Source organism: Octopus bimaculoides, chromosome 1 (genome assembly GCF_001194135.2).
Source record: "Octopus bimaculoides isolate UCB-OBI-ISO-001 chromosome 1, ASM119413v2, whole genome shotgun sequence".
Classification (NCBI taxonomy): Eukaryota; Metazoa; Mollusca; class Cephalopoda; order Octopoda; family Octopodidae; genus Octopus; species Octopus bimaculoides.
The window spans coordinates 160,832,817-160,845,602 of NC_068981.1; the positions used below are offsets into that span (position 1 = coordinate 160,832,817).

Below are 12,786 nucleotides of genomic sequence, written 5' to 3' on the forward strand. Positions count from 1 at the left end.
GTACACACACGTACACACACACACACACGTACATACACACACGTACATACACATGTTTATATAACTAGTTTCATAATCAGCCATTTGTTTAATTCTGTGTCTTACTTGAAAATTTTACTGTTATTTCTTTCTACTGTCAATTATTTAAGAAATTTTAGTTTCCTAGTATGCAATACATGTAAAAGCTTACTTTGTGTATTGCTTCAGTATCACTGAAGAGGAGAATTTATGACTAATGAAAGAAATGCTACTGAGGCCATCATTTGACCTGATAATGTAAAGGATATTGTCTGAAGTGCTGAGGCTTATCCTGAAGTGCAAATTCATGGAATAGTACTATGAACATTGGTCAGTGAGCAGGGGTGGGGAGTAGTGAGTGAGGGTTGCTTCCACATAGTCAGACTTGTTAGAAATTGCAGCCAAATCAACCTCAAATCATACCCTATTGTCTTAAAAAAAAGAAAAAGACACATTGAACAGTGTGTGTATGTGGTCCTAGATATACAAAAAGTTGATAGTTATGTCTGAGTAGAACTATAAAACTAATGCTGCTGTTGCTATCACCACCACCACTACTACTGTATTTCAAGATAGGTGTACTGAGTACATACTAGCAGCTGTGTGGGGCTGGTTGGCAATCTGTATTTCTGCATTATTTTTGATGTATAGACACAAGCAGGTCCTGTTAAGTGAATGATAATCAGATGTGTCATAATTTAGTGATAAGCATTTAATCGTTCTTCTTCAACACTGTTTTATCTTTTAGAAAAGTTCAGAGAAGTATTTTACTCTTCTATCATTCTGAGTTCAAATTCTGCTGAGGTTGATTTTTGCCTTTTGTCCTTTCAGGGTTGATAAAATAGGTACCAGTTGAGCACTGGCATCAATATAATCAACTAGCTTGCTCTGCTCTCGAAATTTCAGACCTTGTACCTATAGTAGAAAGACTTGTTATTATGGGAGCTTTTTGAAACCACAGACAGGCATTGAAAATCTTTGCAGATGATTCCAAACTCCAGAAGGCCATAAATGGTATGGGAGACCGAACATGCTTTCAGTTGGATCTGTTTGTTGTAGTCCAATGGGTGGAAAAGAACAATATGCTTCTAAATGAAGATAAGTTTAATTTGATCCATTTTGGAAAAGAGGATACTCTGAAATTACTATATGCCCCTCTCTTGGGCGACTCCCTAGTGTCATCCAACAACACCAGAGATTTTGGAGTAATTGTTAGTAACAATCTAAGCTGGACTTCCCACGTAAACAGCTAGGTTAACTTGGCCCACAAGATGCTCTTCTGGATTCTGAGAACTTTCTGGTCTACAGATTCCCACACCATCATCCTTCGCTACTCTACTTTTGCTCGACCCCCACTTTAAATACTGTTGACCCACACGAAGCAACTCATTATGAAAATGGAAGCACTCCAGAGGTCAATAACAAGATAGATAGATGGCATAATAGGCATTGACTATTGGGGTCAACTGAAAAAACTCAATCTCTACTCTCTCCAACTCAACTGGGAGTGCTACATCATTTGTACGATGTGGAAAATATTCCATCAACATTACACACATGATGTTGGCATCAGTTTTAAAATCCACCCAAGATTTGGCCCTTGTGCTATCCGCCCACTACAAAAATTGAACTTGGGACACATAACAACATTACAACACAACTATTTTAACTTAACCAGTCCAGCTCTCTTTAATATCATACCAAAATACATCAAAACGTAAACAGATCCCATAAAATTCAAAAGCTCTCTGGAAAATTTCTTCAAAAAATTCCGAACCAACCTCTTACACCCAGATATGACTCCAACAATAATTACTTTTTGCTAGAGTGGGCCATGGTGCCCCATATATGACTAAAAGACTTCACCAGGTGATGCAGTTAAGTTAGACATGGCTTAGGCCTATACTAACCAAAACCTATCAAAGTCATCAAAGTTAATATAGAATTTTCAAAGTAAGTATTAAACAGTTTAGACTGAAGTGTATAAATCATCAACTTAGGCTGCTAATTCATTACCTTTTATACTGTGGGTAGAATTTATTACATCACTGAAAGACAATGGACTCTATACATTATTCATCTATATTTCAAGCCAATACTTGTTTTACTGGTGTGTACAGTGAGACATTAAGAGTTAAGAACTTTTACCAGGGGCATAGTATAATAATGGTGATTGACTATAAACTGATGACACATCAGTTCAGCACTGATGTCTTAATTTTTGCAAATTTAACTGGAAACTATCTTGATTTAACTTTGGGTAAATTTTTTTTATATCTAGTATCTTGAAGCAAAGAAAATATACAAAAACATCCATGAAAGTTGATGGGTAGAGAGAATATATTTTAAGATTTAGTTTATTTCATAAAAGATTTAAGATTCAAAATGTCCTCATGTTATAGATCCTCCTCGTCAAAACCTGTTCTGATAAATGGGGGTAAATGTATAAACTATTTTTAATTTATCAAAAGTAAAAGTAATTCTGTCTCATTCATGTCTAGCTACCAGCATGGCTGACTGAGTTGATGACAACAAAAGCCCATGAAGGGGAGAGGGAATAGTGGCTGCACATATGTGGTTACTTGAGTTGCTGGGTGGGGGTCAAGTTGATTACATTGGCCCTATTGATTTGAAGAAGTTGAAGGGCAAAGTTGACCTCAGGATGTATAGAGCTGGAAGAAATGCTGCCTAGCATTTTGTCTGATGCACAAACAATTCCTCCAGGTTGCTGCCTTCACACCTCCACATAATCCTTTTTACTATAGACACAAGGCCTGAAATCTTAGGGGAGGGGATTAGTTGATTACATTAACCCCAGTGTTCAACTGATATATATTTTATCAATCCAGAAAGGATGAAAAGCAAAGTCAGCCTTGATGGAATTTGAACTTCAAATGTAAAGATGGCTGAAATGCTGCCAAGCATTTCGTCTGGCGTGCTAACAATTCTTCCAACTCACTGCCTTCATACCCCAAATATTAATAATAATAATAATAATGATAATAATAATTATTTCAAAATTTTTGTCACAAGGGCACCTTGGGTGGGGATGAGTCGATTACATCAATCCTATTGTTCAACTGGTACTTATTTTATTGACCCAAAAAGGATGAAAGGCAAAATCGACCTCAGCAGAATTTGAATTCAGAACGTAGTGATGGGCAAAATACTGCTAAGCATTTCATCCACCATGCTAATGATCCTGCCAGCTCATTGCCTAATAATAATAATGATTTCTAATTTTGGTATGAGCCTAATAATTTTGAGGAGACCCTAGTATTTGACTGGTACCCTGAAAGGATGAAAGGAATAGTTGAACTTGGTAGGATTTGAACTCAGAGCATAAAATACAATAATAATTATGATTTATTTTATAAAAAAACAATAAATATTTCTGAAGTAGATGTTTAGTCCATATCACTCCATAAGGAGCATAGGGCTGGTTTCTCAGTTTCTTTGGCCTATATATTCCTTTGTGGACAGGACACTGGTCTGTCGTAGGATTACTCATTTTTAGCACCTGAGTGGACTGGAGCATCATGAAATGAAGTCTTTTGCTCAAGAACACAATGCATTGCTTGGTCTGGGAATTGAAACCACATGCCTTTGATCCTATGTCCAACACCCTAACCACTAAGTCGTGTGTCTCCACAAGTTGATACAAGGCACAAATTTGAAGCAAGAGAATATTTCCTCCAATCTACTTCACTAATTGACTGCTGCTTATTTTATCAACCTCAGAAGGTCGTATCTGGTAGGATCCAAATTCAGAAAGTAAAGTGACAAAAATAATTGAAATGAAATAGCTACAATCAGGTAATTGAGGCTGGGTTGTGAACTTAGCTCACCAAAATCTTTCCTCCTTCCATACCTTTCTTAACCTTACCTTATTGTCAGTTCATGTACCCAACTGATTGTTGCTGCATTACTTAATACTTGTAGCTAATTTAAGAACAAACTGAGTCTAGTTGTTAGTTGTCAATTAAAGAAAAAAAATAAAAAAATAAAACAGAGCTAATGATTACCTGCTTGCATTTCAAATATTCATCAGAGACCTGTCCACTCCTACCATTTATTGTTGCTAGTGGCTTCGATTCAAGTGCTTCAGATAGCCAACTTGATGTCCAGCTGGTCAGTAACACACATGTTTCTTGATGGCCTGCAACCATGTACACAGTGTTATTGTCCGTCTGTCATGTAGACTCCACAGATGGTTCAGAATGAGGAAAGCAAAGAAGAAATTTGCTCAGTTATGGTGATCATTTCTCAAGCAGTTCTATTTTTTTTTGCCCTTGTTTTTGATTTTTGCAAATTGTATCATTCTTTATTTGTATATTTATTTTCTTTCATTCTTAAAATATCTTTTTAGATATACTTCATAATAGTTTTTTTAAAACTCACATTAAACTCTCTCTTTTCCTCTTTCTGTCTTGTTTGTACCTCCTTCTTTCTTTTTTCTATTGCTTCCCTCCTTTTCTTTTTCTGTTTCACTCTCTCTCTCTTAATTTCCACTCTTTCCTTTTATTCTCAAACATTGTCTCTCTCTTTCTCTCATTCTCTTGTTTTTGCTATCCTTATCCCATTTTCTCTTTGCTTATCTTCTTATTCTAGTTTTTTGTGTTCCCCCTCCTTCTTTCACTTATGTTCTCCCTCCTCCTTTCACTTTTATATCTCCTTCCCTCTTTTAGCTCTCCTCTCTCTCCAACATTATCACTTTTCCTCTCTTCATTTCCTTTATAATTTGTTCTCTTTCTCTCTCTCCCTCCCCAGCTTGTTTTCACACACACACACACACACACACACACTCTCTATCTCTCTCTCTCTCTCTCTCTCTCTCAGTTATTTAACAGTTGTCCTTAAGCATTACTAAGTGTACTCCTGATATTCCATCATCAAACCCACTAACTATCCCTCATACTAACACCACTACTATCCACTCGTACCACTATCGCTAAGGTTCCAGTAACACCACCAACTATAACTAATCATCATCACCATTATTTGATAGTTTCTTTGACATTTCATCCTTAATTAATAACTTCCAATTCTTAGATCACAACTTGAGAGAGAGTATGGGTGTGTGTAAAATTCTGCTTGTTTTTCTTCTCCCATTTCCTTTTCTTTTTAGAATTATTATTATTATCATTATTATTATTATTTTAATATTTTAAACATTTTATTTAATTTCTCCAATTTAAATGTTAAAAATTTTTTAATGATCTTTTTGTCTGTATTTTTCCCCTCCTTTTTCTCTCTCTCTCTTCATTTCTTCTACGTTTTTTACTGTCTCACTAACAATCACATATTCCTGTGCATAATATCACCCATACGCAAGCATGCCATGCTAAGATGATAATTTTATCAGTTACTTAAACTAGGTTTAGAATGATTGAAATTCTTTGATAACCTTTTTTTTCTTTTTTTGCTTTTTCTTAACTTTGTTATTTCTTTTTAATTCTATATCCAATAATATGTCAGTGTATTGAAGTAGCAGAAACAGTATAATGTTAGGTGAAAGACCACGTGGTATTTAACTATATTTAATTGTCCTGAGTTCAAATCTTGCTGAAGTCAATGTTGATGTTAATTTTTCTGGGATTGACAAAATAACTACCAGTCATATATATATGAGACTGGGTCTGGCATGGAACTCAATTAAATTCACACTGCCCCTCCTCTTTGAAATGGTGTAGCTTTGTGTCAAAGTTAAGAAATCAATATTTGGGTAGCTGATTTCACCTTATCATCACCACTATTAATGACATTATCACTATTATGTCATTAATAGCTTCTTCATCCTCATCATTGTCAACCCAACTATCATTATGACCATTGTCATTATAATCCTCCCTACTAGCACCAACGCTGTCCTATCATCATCATTGTCAACACAACTATAATCACCACCACTAGTGCCTACACTACTATCATCCTCAACACCGCAATGACAACGACAACCACCACTACCCAAGCTTGAACACTGCAATATTATCATCACTATCATCATTGTCAACACCACTATTATGATGATGATCATCATTACCACTATCATCAGCTCTATACATGTACCAACACTGCCATATCATCATCACCATCCCCCACTAGCTGCTGTTATAGTTATCAGTCTGGTGTCTTTGTTGAAATATCAGTCTGTGAAAATGTTACTGAGAATTTTTTCCATATCTTATCTTCCTTACTGCTTATATATTTATTATTATTAGTATTATTAAGGTGGTGAGCTGGCAGAATCGTTAGCATGGCAGGCGGTATTTTGCCCATCTTTACATTCTGAGTTCAAATTCTGTCATGGTCGGCTTTACCTTTCATCCTTTTGGGGTCGATAAATTAAGTACCAGTGAAACACTGGGGTCGATGTAATCAATTAGTCCTCTCCCCTTAAATTTAAGGCCTTCTGCTTTTAGTAGAAAGTATTATTATCATTATTATTATTAAGGCGGTGAGCTGGCAGAATCATTAGCATGCCAGGCAAAATGCTTAGTGGAATTTTGTCCATCCTTATGTTTTGAGTTCAAATTCTGCTGAGGTTGACTTTGCCTTTCATCCTTTTGGGGTTGATAAAATAAGTACCAGTTGAATATTGAGGTTGATGTAATTGACTATCCTCTCCCCTCAAATTTCAGGCCCTGTTCTAATGATTAGTGTTCTTTGTAATGTCTTTTTTATCCATCAGTCCCCCTCTCTGTTTTTATAATTTATATCATTAAACATAAGCCCTCATGTAAACATTACTTCACCCCTTCTTTAGCATTCAGATTACCCTGTCAAATGTAATGCTTATTTATTCACATTGTTTTAAGTTGATCAGTCCTATTGTAGCTTTGAGATTTTGACATTGTAATTGTTTATTTTTAGAATAATATTGTAGGATAAGTAGCAGAGGTTCAGATCTGGTGACTTTGAACATAAAACAGGTATGATTGTTGTATGGTAGTTAGTAAAGTTTCGCTTTAGCTATTAAGCTTATAAAAAGATAGATGGTAGCAGTGATCATTGCTTTAAAGTGGCCATATCCAGCCAAAATAATCTACTTGTATTAGCTTCAAACTGGCCAGATCTGGCCTCTGTCACTTATCCTACAATATTATTCTAAAAATAAACACTCATGTCATTGAAGTCTCAAAGCTACAAGGTAATACATGATTAATTCATATAAATGTGAATAGATAAGCGTTACACTTGAAAGAGAAATTTGAATGCTAAAGGGTTGAATTCAAAACTTCACCCTTATCTCTCATTTGTCATTTGTCCATCTTTCTGGGAATTGATAAAATAAAGCTTGACCTAGATACTGCAGGCTTGCCTGACAGTATGGCAATTTTTCTGTTCCATGGTGGTAGGCCCCCTCATCTGGGATTCCATATGCTGTGACACCGTCTCTGGCTGGCGTTAACTTGGTGTGTTCAGTTACTAGCCCAGGCTCCACTGTTTGACAGACTGAGAAGAATCAACTGTCAAAGTATTGGCTGCTCTCTGACAGGCCTATGGTTGAGCCTAAGGCAGTTGAGACCTCTGGTGTCCTCGGTCCCCAGATCATGTCCCTGCTCACTGCTAGCAGGATAGAGATGACTATCTGTAAGTGCAAGCCCTATGAGTCAGGGTGGCTGTTCCAGGGCATCTCCAGGGCAATGCCTATTCCATTTTGTCAGCTGGCACCATGAGGTGGTCTAAATTACAGGAAGTTGAAAGAATGTTAGAATTTCATAGCTTACTGCACAAATAATAAAATTGAGAAAATATAAAGAAAAAATAACCTAAAGTAACAATTAAGTGCTGGGATGGTTTAACCCTTTAGTATTCAAATTACTCAGTCAAATGTAATGCCTATTTATTCATATTGTTTTCAATTAATCATGCATTATCTCTTAGCTTTGAGATTTCGATGATGTGATTGTTTATTTTTAGAATGACATTGTATGGTAAGTGTAAGAGGCCAGACTCGACCAGCTTTAACGTAAAACAAGTAGACTATTTGGTCTGGATATGGTCTGCTTGAACACTAAAGGGTTGATTAACTATAGACACTCCAGCATCTCCCTCCTACAAAAATTGTGACCTTGTGCCTCCTTTTTTTCTATTTTTCTTGTTCAGCTATAGGACTGTGGCTGTGCTAGGGTACAACCTTAAATGGTTTAGTTGATCAAATTGACCCCTTTGGTATTTATGTCATGCTTGAGAAGACCCATTGAGCTGAGCAAAATTGCAGTCATGACAGATACCGGTGTCATACAAATTGGCACCTATGCCAGTGGCACATAAACACATCCCGGTGTCATGCATATGGCACCCATGCCAGTGGAATGTAAATGCATTCGTTAGACTCTTGAGGTGGTTGGCATTAGGAAGATTATCCAGCCATAGAAAACCATGCCAAATCAGACTGGAGCCCAGTGAAACCATCCAATCCATGCCAGCATGGACAATGGCTGTTAAATGATGATGATGATGATACACATGCTGTGCATGTGTATATACACACATACATATACTGTGAAATTTTCTGACTAAATCTAAATTGCATTTCTTTATTATCATTCTCCCCACACATGTTGTTATCCTCAGTCTCCCTCTTTATCTTTCTATCTTTCTTTCACTCTCTTTCTTTCACTCTCTTTCTCTTGTTAATCACAGCATTCTGTCATTTAAAATTTTTTTACAATTTTGTAGAAGATATGTGTATTGTTCTATATTTTTAAAACTTGTTTGTCAAGTTTTTTTAAATATTGCATTTATTCCCTGAATTTGACGTTTTTTTTTGTGCTAACACTTTACACACACACACACACACACACCAATCTATATTTTTTCTATTTCTATCCTCAACTTTTCTTGTATAACTACTTATACATTTTTGTATATATATATATATATATATATATATATATATATATCTGTGTATGTATTCTTTATCAGTTCTCAATCTTTCTATTTAAGTCCTCCCACATATAACTGCATATCAATTTCTATGGGAGAAAGCTTTTTATATTCTCAAATATTCTCACCACCAAACATTTTCATAGATATTAATGTCAGAAAGTCATAAGATTGTAATTTTTTTTTTCCTTTTTTTATTCCCTTTGTTTTCGTGAACTGTGAAGGATATTTTCTTGTGTTAGAATTTTTACTATCATTTTACTGTCTTCATGTATTGAACTGTTAGCCCTAGTGAAGCATCACCCAGTGTAGTGTTTCCCACCAATTTCACTAATGAGGATCTCTTTTATGTGAATAAATTTTCCCACAGCTCCTGGGCTATTCCATAAACCGATTTTTAAAAAATTTTTTTTTTTTACTTTTTTAACTAACAACAAACTTGTTTGCTGAGTTTCAGATTTTAAATGAAACCTATATGTAACTGAATAATTAAACATCTTACATTGTGTGTGTACATTTGTGAGCTATATGCAATATAGTTCTGTTGAATTTCTTATTGTTTACATTCATAATATACACCTTAAATTTAGTTATATTCAATTAAACTTTTAGAAAAATTATTTTCAATCAACATTTCAGTGTTTATTTATTTTTTTTTTATAGGTTGGAGTAATTAGAAAATACCTAGAAAAAGAAATTCATTTAAAGGTCCATGATCTTATGGATCCGAATGCTCTACTGGATGGAGGGGACGTTCTCTTCACTGGTATGTATTTGCTGTTTCTTACATTTTCTTTTTTCTTTATTCCTAGTCAAATATATTTTGTAGTGATTTGATAAAATAGACATTATTGGTAGAAAAGTGTAGCTTTACTTGAAGAATGAGTTTCCAGTTCTAAGATGGGATCAGATTTTGCTCTCATTTCAATAGAAAGAAAGAATCCTCTACTCCCTTGCTATAAAGACTGAACCTTTTTTTTTAAATAACTCAATTGGTTTGAATTGTTACACTGTTATCATCTATACCCATTGTTTCCGGTGTTATAAATTGGACAAAGTTCAGAATCTTGTACCTGTAGGGACAGAATGCTGTGGTACCACAGAAAAATCTCTGTCCCAAACTTTGTATTTCTCTTTTTACTATACATTGCTTTCACTCTTTCTCAAAAAGCAAATTTCATAGTTTCATCATGATCAACTCAGTTGTAAAAAATGACAAATTTAGGCTAAATAGGAGCTAGAATGGGAAATTTTTTCAATATTTTAACATTATTCAAATTCTGCCAAGGTTGACTTTACCTTTCACCCTTCCAGAGTTGATAAAATAAGTACCAGTTGAGCACTGCGGTCGATGTAATCAACTTACCCCTCTCCCAAAATTGCTGACCTTGTGCCAAAATTTGAAATCAATATTTTAACATTAAATCAATATTCAATTTTCTAACTGAAGAGCCTGCTGCTAAAAGTGCCTAAATCACATTGATCTTCATGTGACACAAGTACTTTTCTAACTAGGGTCTTCAGTTACGCATTTAACTTTTTTTTGAGGGGTGAGTCATTAGTAAAACTGTCTGAACCAACACGTCCTTTTAGTGATGTGTTAATAGTCGTTTTTCTTTTCTTTTTACATAACTCTTTATTTCTGTGTATTTAGGAATTGTGAAATTTATAACCTTGATTAGTAAATCATTGGGATTAATTGGGTTTTTCTTTTGTATTTATTATTTATTAATTTCTTGAATGTGTGCGTAATTCATTTGAAAAATTACTGTTCATCATTATCGTTTTATGTTTGCTTTCCATACTGGTATGGTTTGAATGGGTAGTAATGGTTCATACTTGAAGTAATTTCCTCCTAGATGAGTTGGAGACTGTCTTGCTTTCTGTTGCAATTTTGGCATGATTTCTCTGACTGAATGCCCTCCATCATACCAATCTCTTTTCAGTGTATACTGGGTCATTTAAATTGTACCAGCATAGGAAAGGTTGCCCTCTCTTCATTCAGTGTTCATTTAAGGCAAAAATGACGAAGAGGGTGAACAGAAGAGAGCATGATGATAGAAAGAAAATAAGAGAGAGAGGATGAATACAATGGAAAAAAACAATGAGGAGAGTGAGAGTGAGAGGTTAATGGTAAAAAGAATGATAGACAGCTACATGTTGTTGGTAAAAAGATTGAATAAAAAAAATATCTTGAGTAGTGTGATGGGGAGAAGGGGTGATAAGAGGGACAAAGTAATAGAAGTAAAAGTGGGTGTGATATATGGGGTATGTTGATAGAGAGGAATGGGATGGAGGGTACAGGGGGATCGAAGGATTGGAGGATAATAAAAGAGAGCAACTGATGGGTAGCTATAGAGAAGGCATCTGGTCATAGAATACTGCCTTAGTAACTCTTGTCCAGCCCATGCTATTATGGAAAGAAACAGACATAAAAGTGACAAGAAAAATGATGATAACACTTGAGGTGGCGAGTTGGCAGAATTGTTAGAATGGCATGCATTTCGTCCATCTTTACGTTCTGTGTTCAAATGCTGTCAAGGTTGGCTTTGCTTTGCAAACTTTTGGGGTCGATAAAATGAGCACCAGTAGAGAACTGGGGTTGATGTAAGCGACTTACCCCACCACGAAATTGCTGGCCTTGTGCCAAAATTTGAAACCAATAATAATGATAAGGCTTTTCACAACTGTAGTTTTTGTGCCTTTTCTCTTTAATGAGACTGGCATCTTCTGTGTAGATTTCTAGAAACTGGAGGGAGAGATGGAAACAGAGAAATCTCATTCATTTGCAGGCAAATTTGTTGAACAAGCAGCTAATATATGATCATTTAATTTGTTGAAAATAAGTAGCCAAAACTTTCACAGATCACACCCTACTATCTTAACCTCTTTTATACTAACCCACCTGAGACCACCCTTGGTTTTGTCATATAAAATTCCTATTGAAAGTGATCTAAAGGAAAATTTTCCATTAAAATTTCATGTTAATTTACATTCCAAACATGAGCTTAATTTATTACTATACATTTATTTTACTATATTCTTGATTATTTTCAAAATTAACTGCACCAAATATGGTATATTTCAAGAGAAACATAGTAACAAATGTGTTAAATAAAGGCTATGCTGAACAGTATAGTCTCTGACATACAACAGACAGGATTGTTACAGCTAGAATGCCTTTTGTCAAATTTATTTAACTACAACTGATCTGGGAATACACAGTAACAACAAAGTTTACTTTAAGCCAACAAAGGAAAGCCTCTGTTTGGGTGTGCAACCTTACTAGATATAAGTCAAATTTCCTTCAGATCACTTTCTACAGTTTTAAATTTGGAAAAAAACAAAAAAAACATTGAAAACTTTAGTTCCATGTATATCTCTTATATAAAATAGACCTCTGTGTGTGTATTCGCTTTTCATATGAAAATGGCTGCATGAATTGCTTCCAAACTTCAGATGCATGAATAATTTGACCTCTGGTACATAATGGGGTCTTAAGTTTATTTTTTTATTAAAAATAAATAATATTGTTTTATATATACGATTCACTTCATTAAAAAGGTTTCTCAATGTCAACTTCCGGTATTGAGGTAGCAACAGTGAAATTTTCCATTTTCGTTTGCCAGGCCTCTCACTCTCTATTTTAATGTTTTCATTTCAAGTTTTAATTTGCTATTTGCAAACAACTACTATAAATTACTGAAAGAAATATTTTCTAAGTTCACAAATTTAAATATTTGGCACAAGATAGTTTTTAACGAACTTTTATTTATACAATTTTTTAATTTCATGTTTATTTCATTCATTGTTTGCAATGTTTTCTCTCTCTCTCTCTTTCTCTCTCTCTCTCTCTCTCTCTCTCTCTCTCTCTCT

At 34.8% G+C, this 12,786-nt stretch overlaps 1 protein-coding gene across 1 annotated transcript in view; it reads left to right on the top strand.

Moving 5' to 3' along the window:
* The window catches only part of LOC106884401 (N(G),N(G)-dimethylarginine dimethylaminohydrolase 1), an 86,960-nt gene that overhangs the window by 55,995 nt on the left and 18,179 nt on the right, over nucleotides 1-12,786 (top strand). Inside the window, exon 2 of the mRNA XM_052970981.1 lies at nucleotides 9,574-9,741. Within this exon, the coding sequence (XP_052826941.1) occupies nucleotides 9,574-9,741 (168 nt within the window). The remainder of the gene's footprint in view (nucleotides 1-9,573; nucleotides 9,742-12,786) is intronic.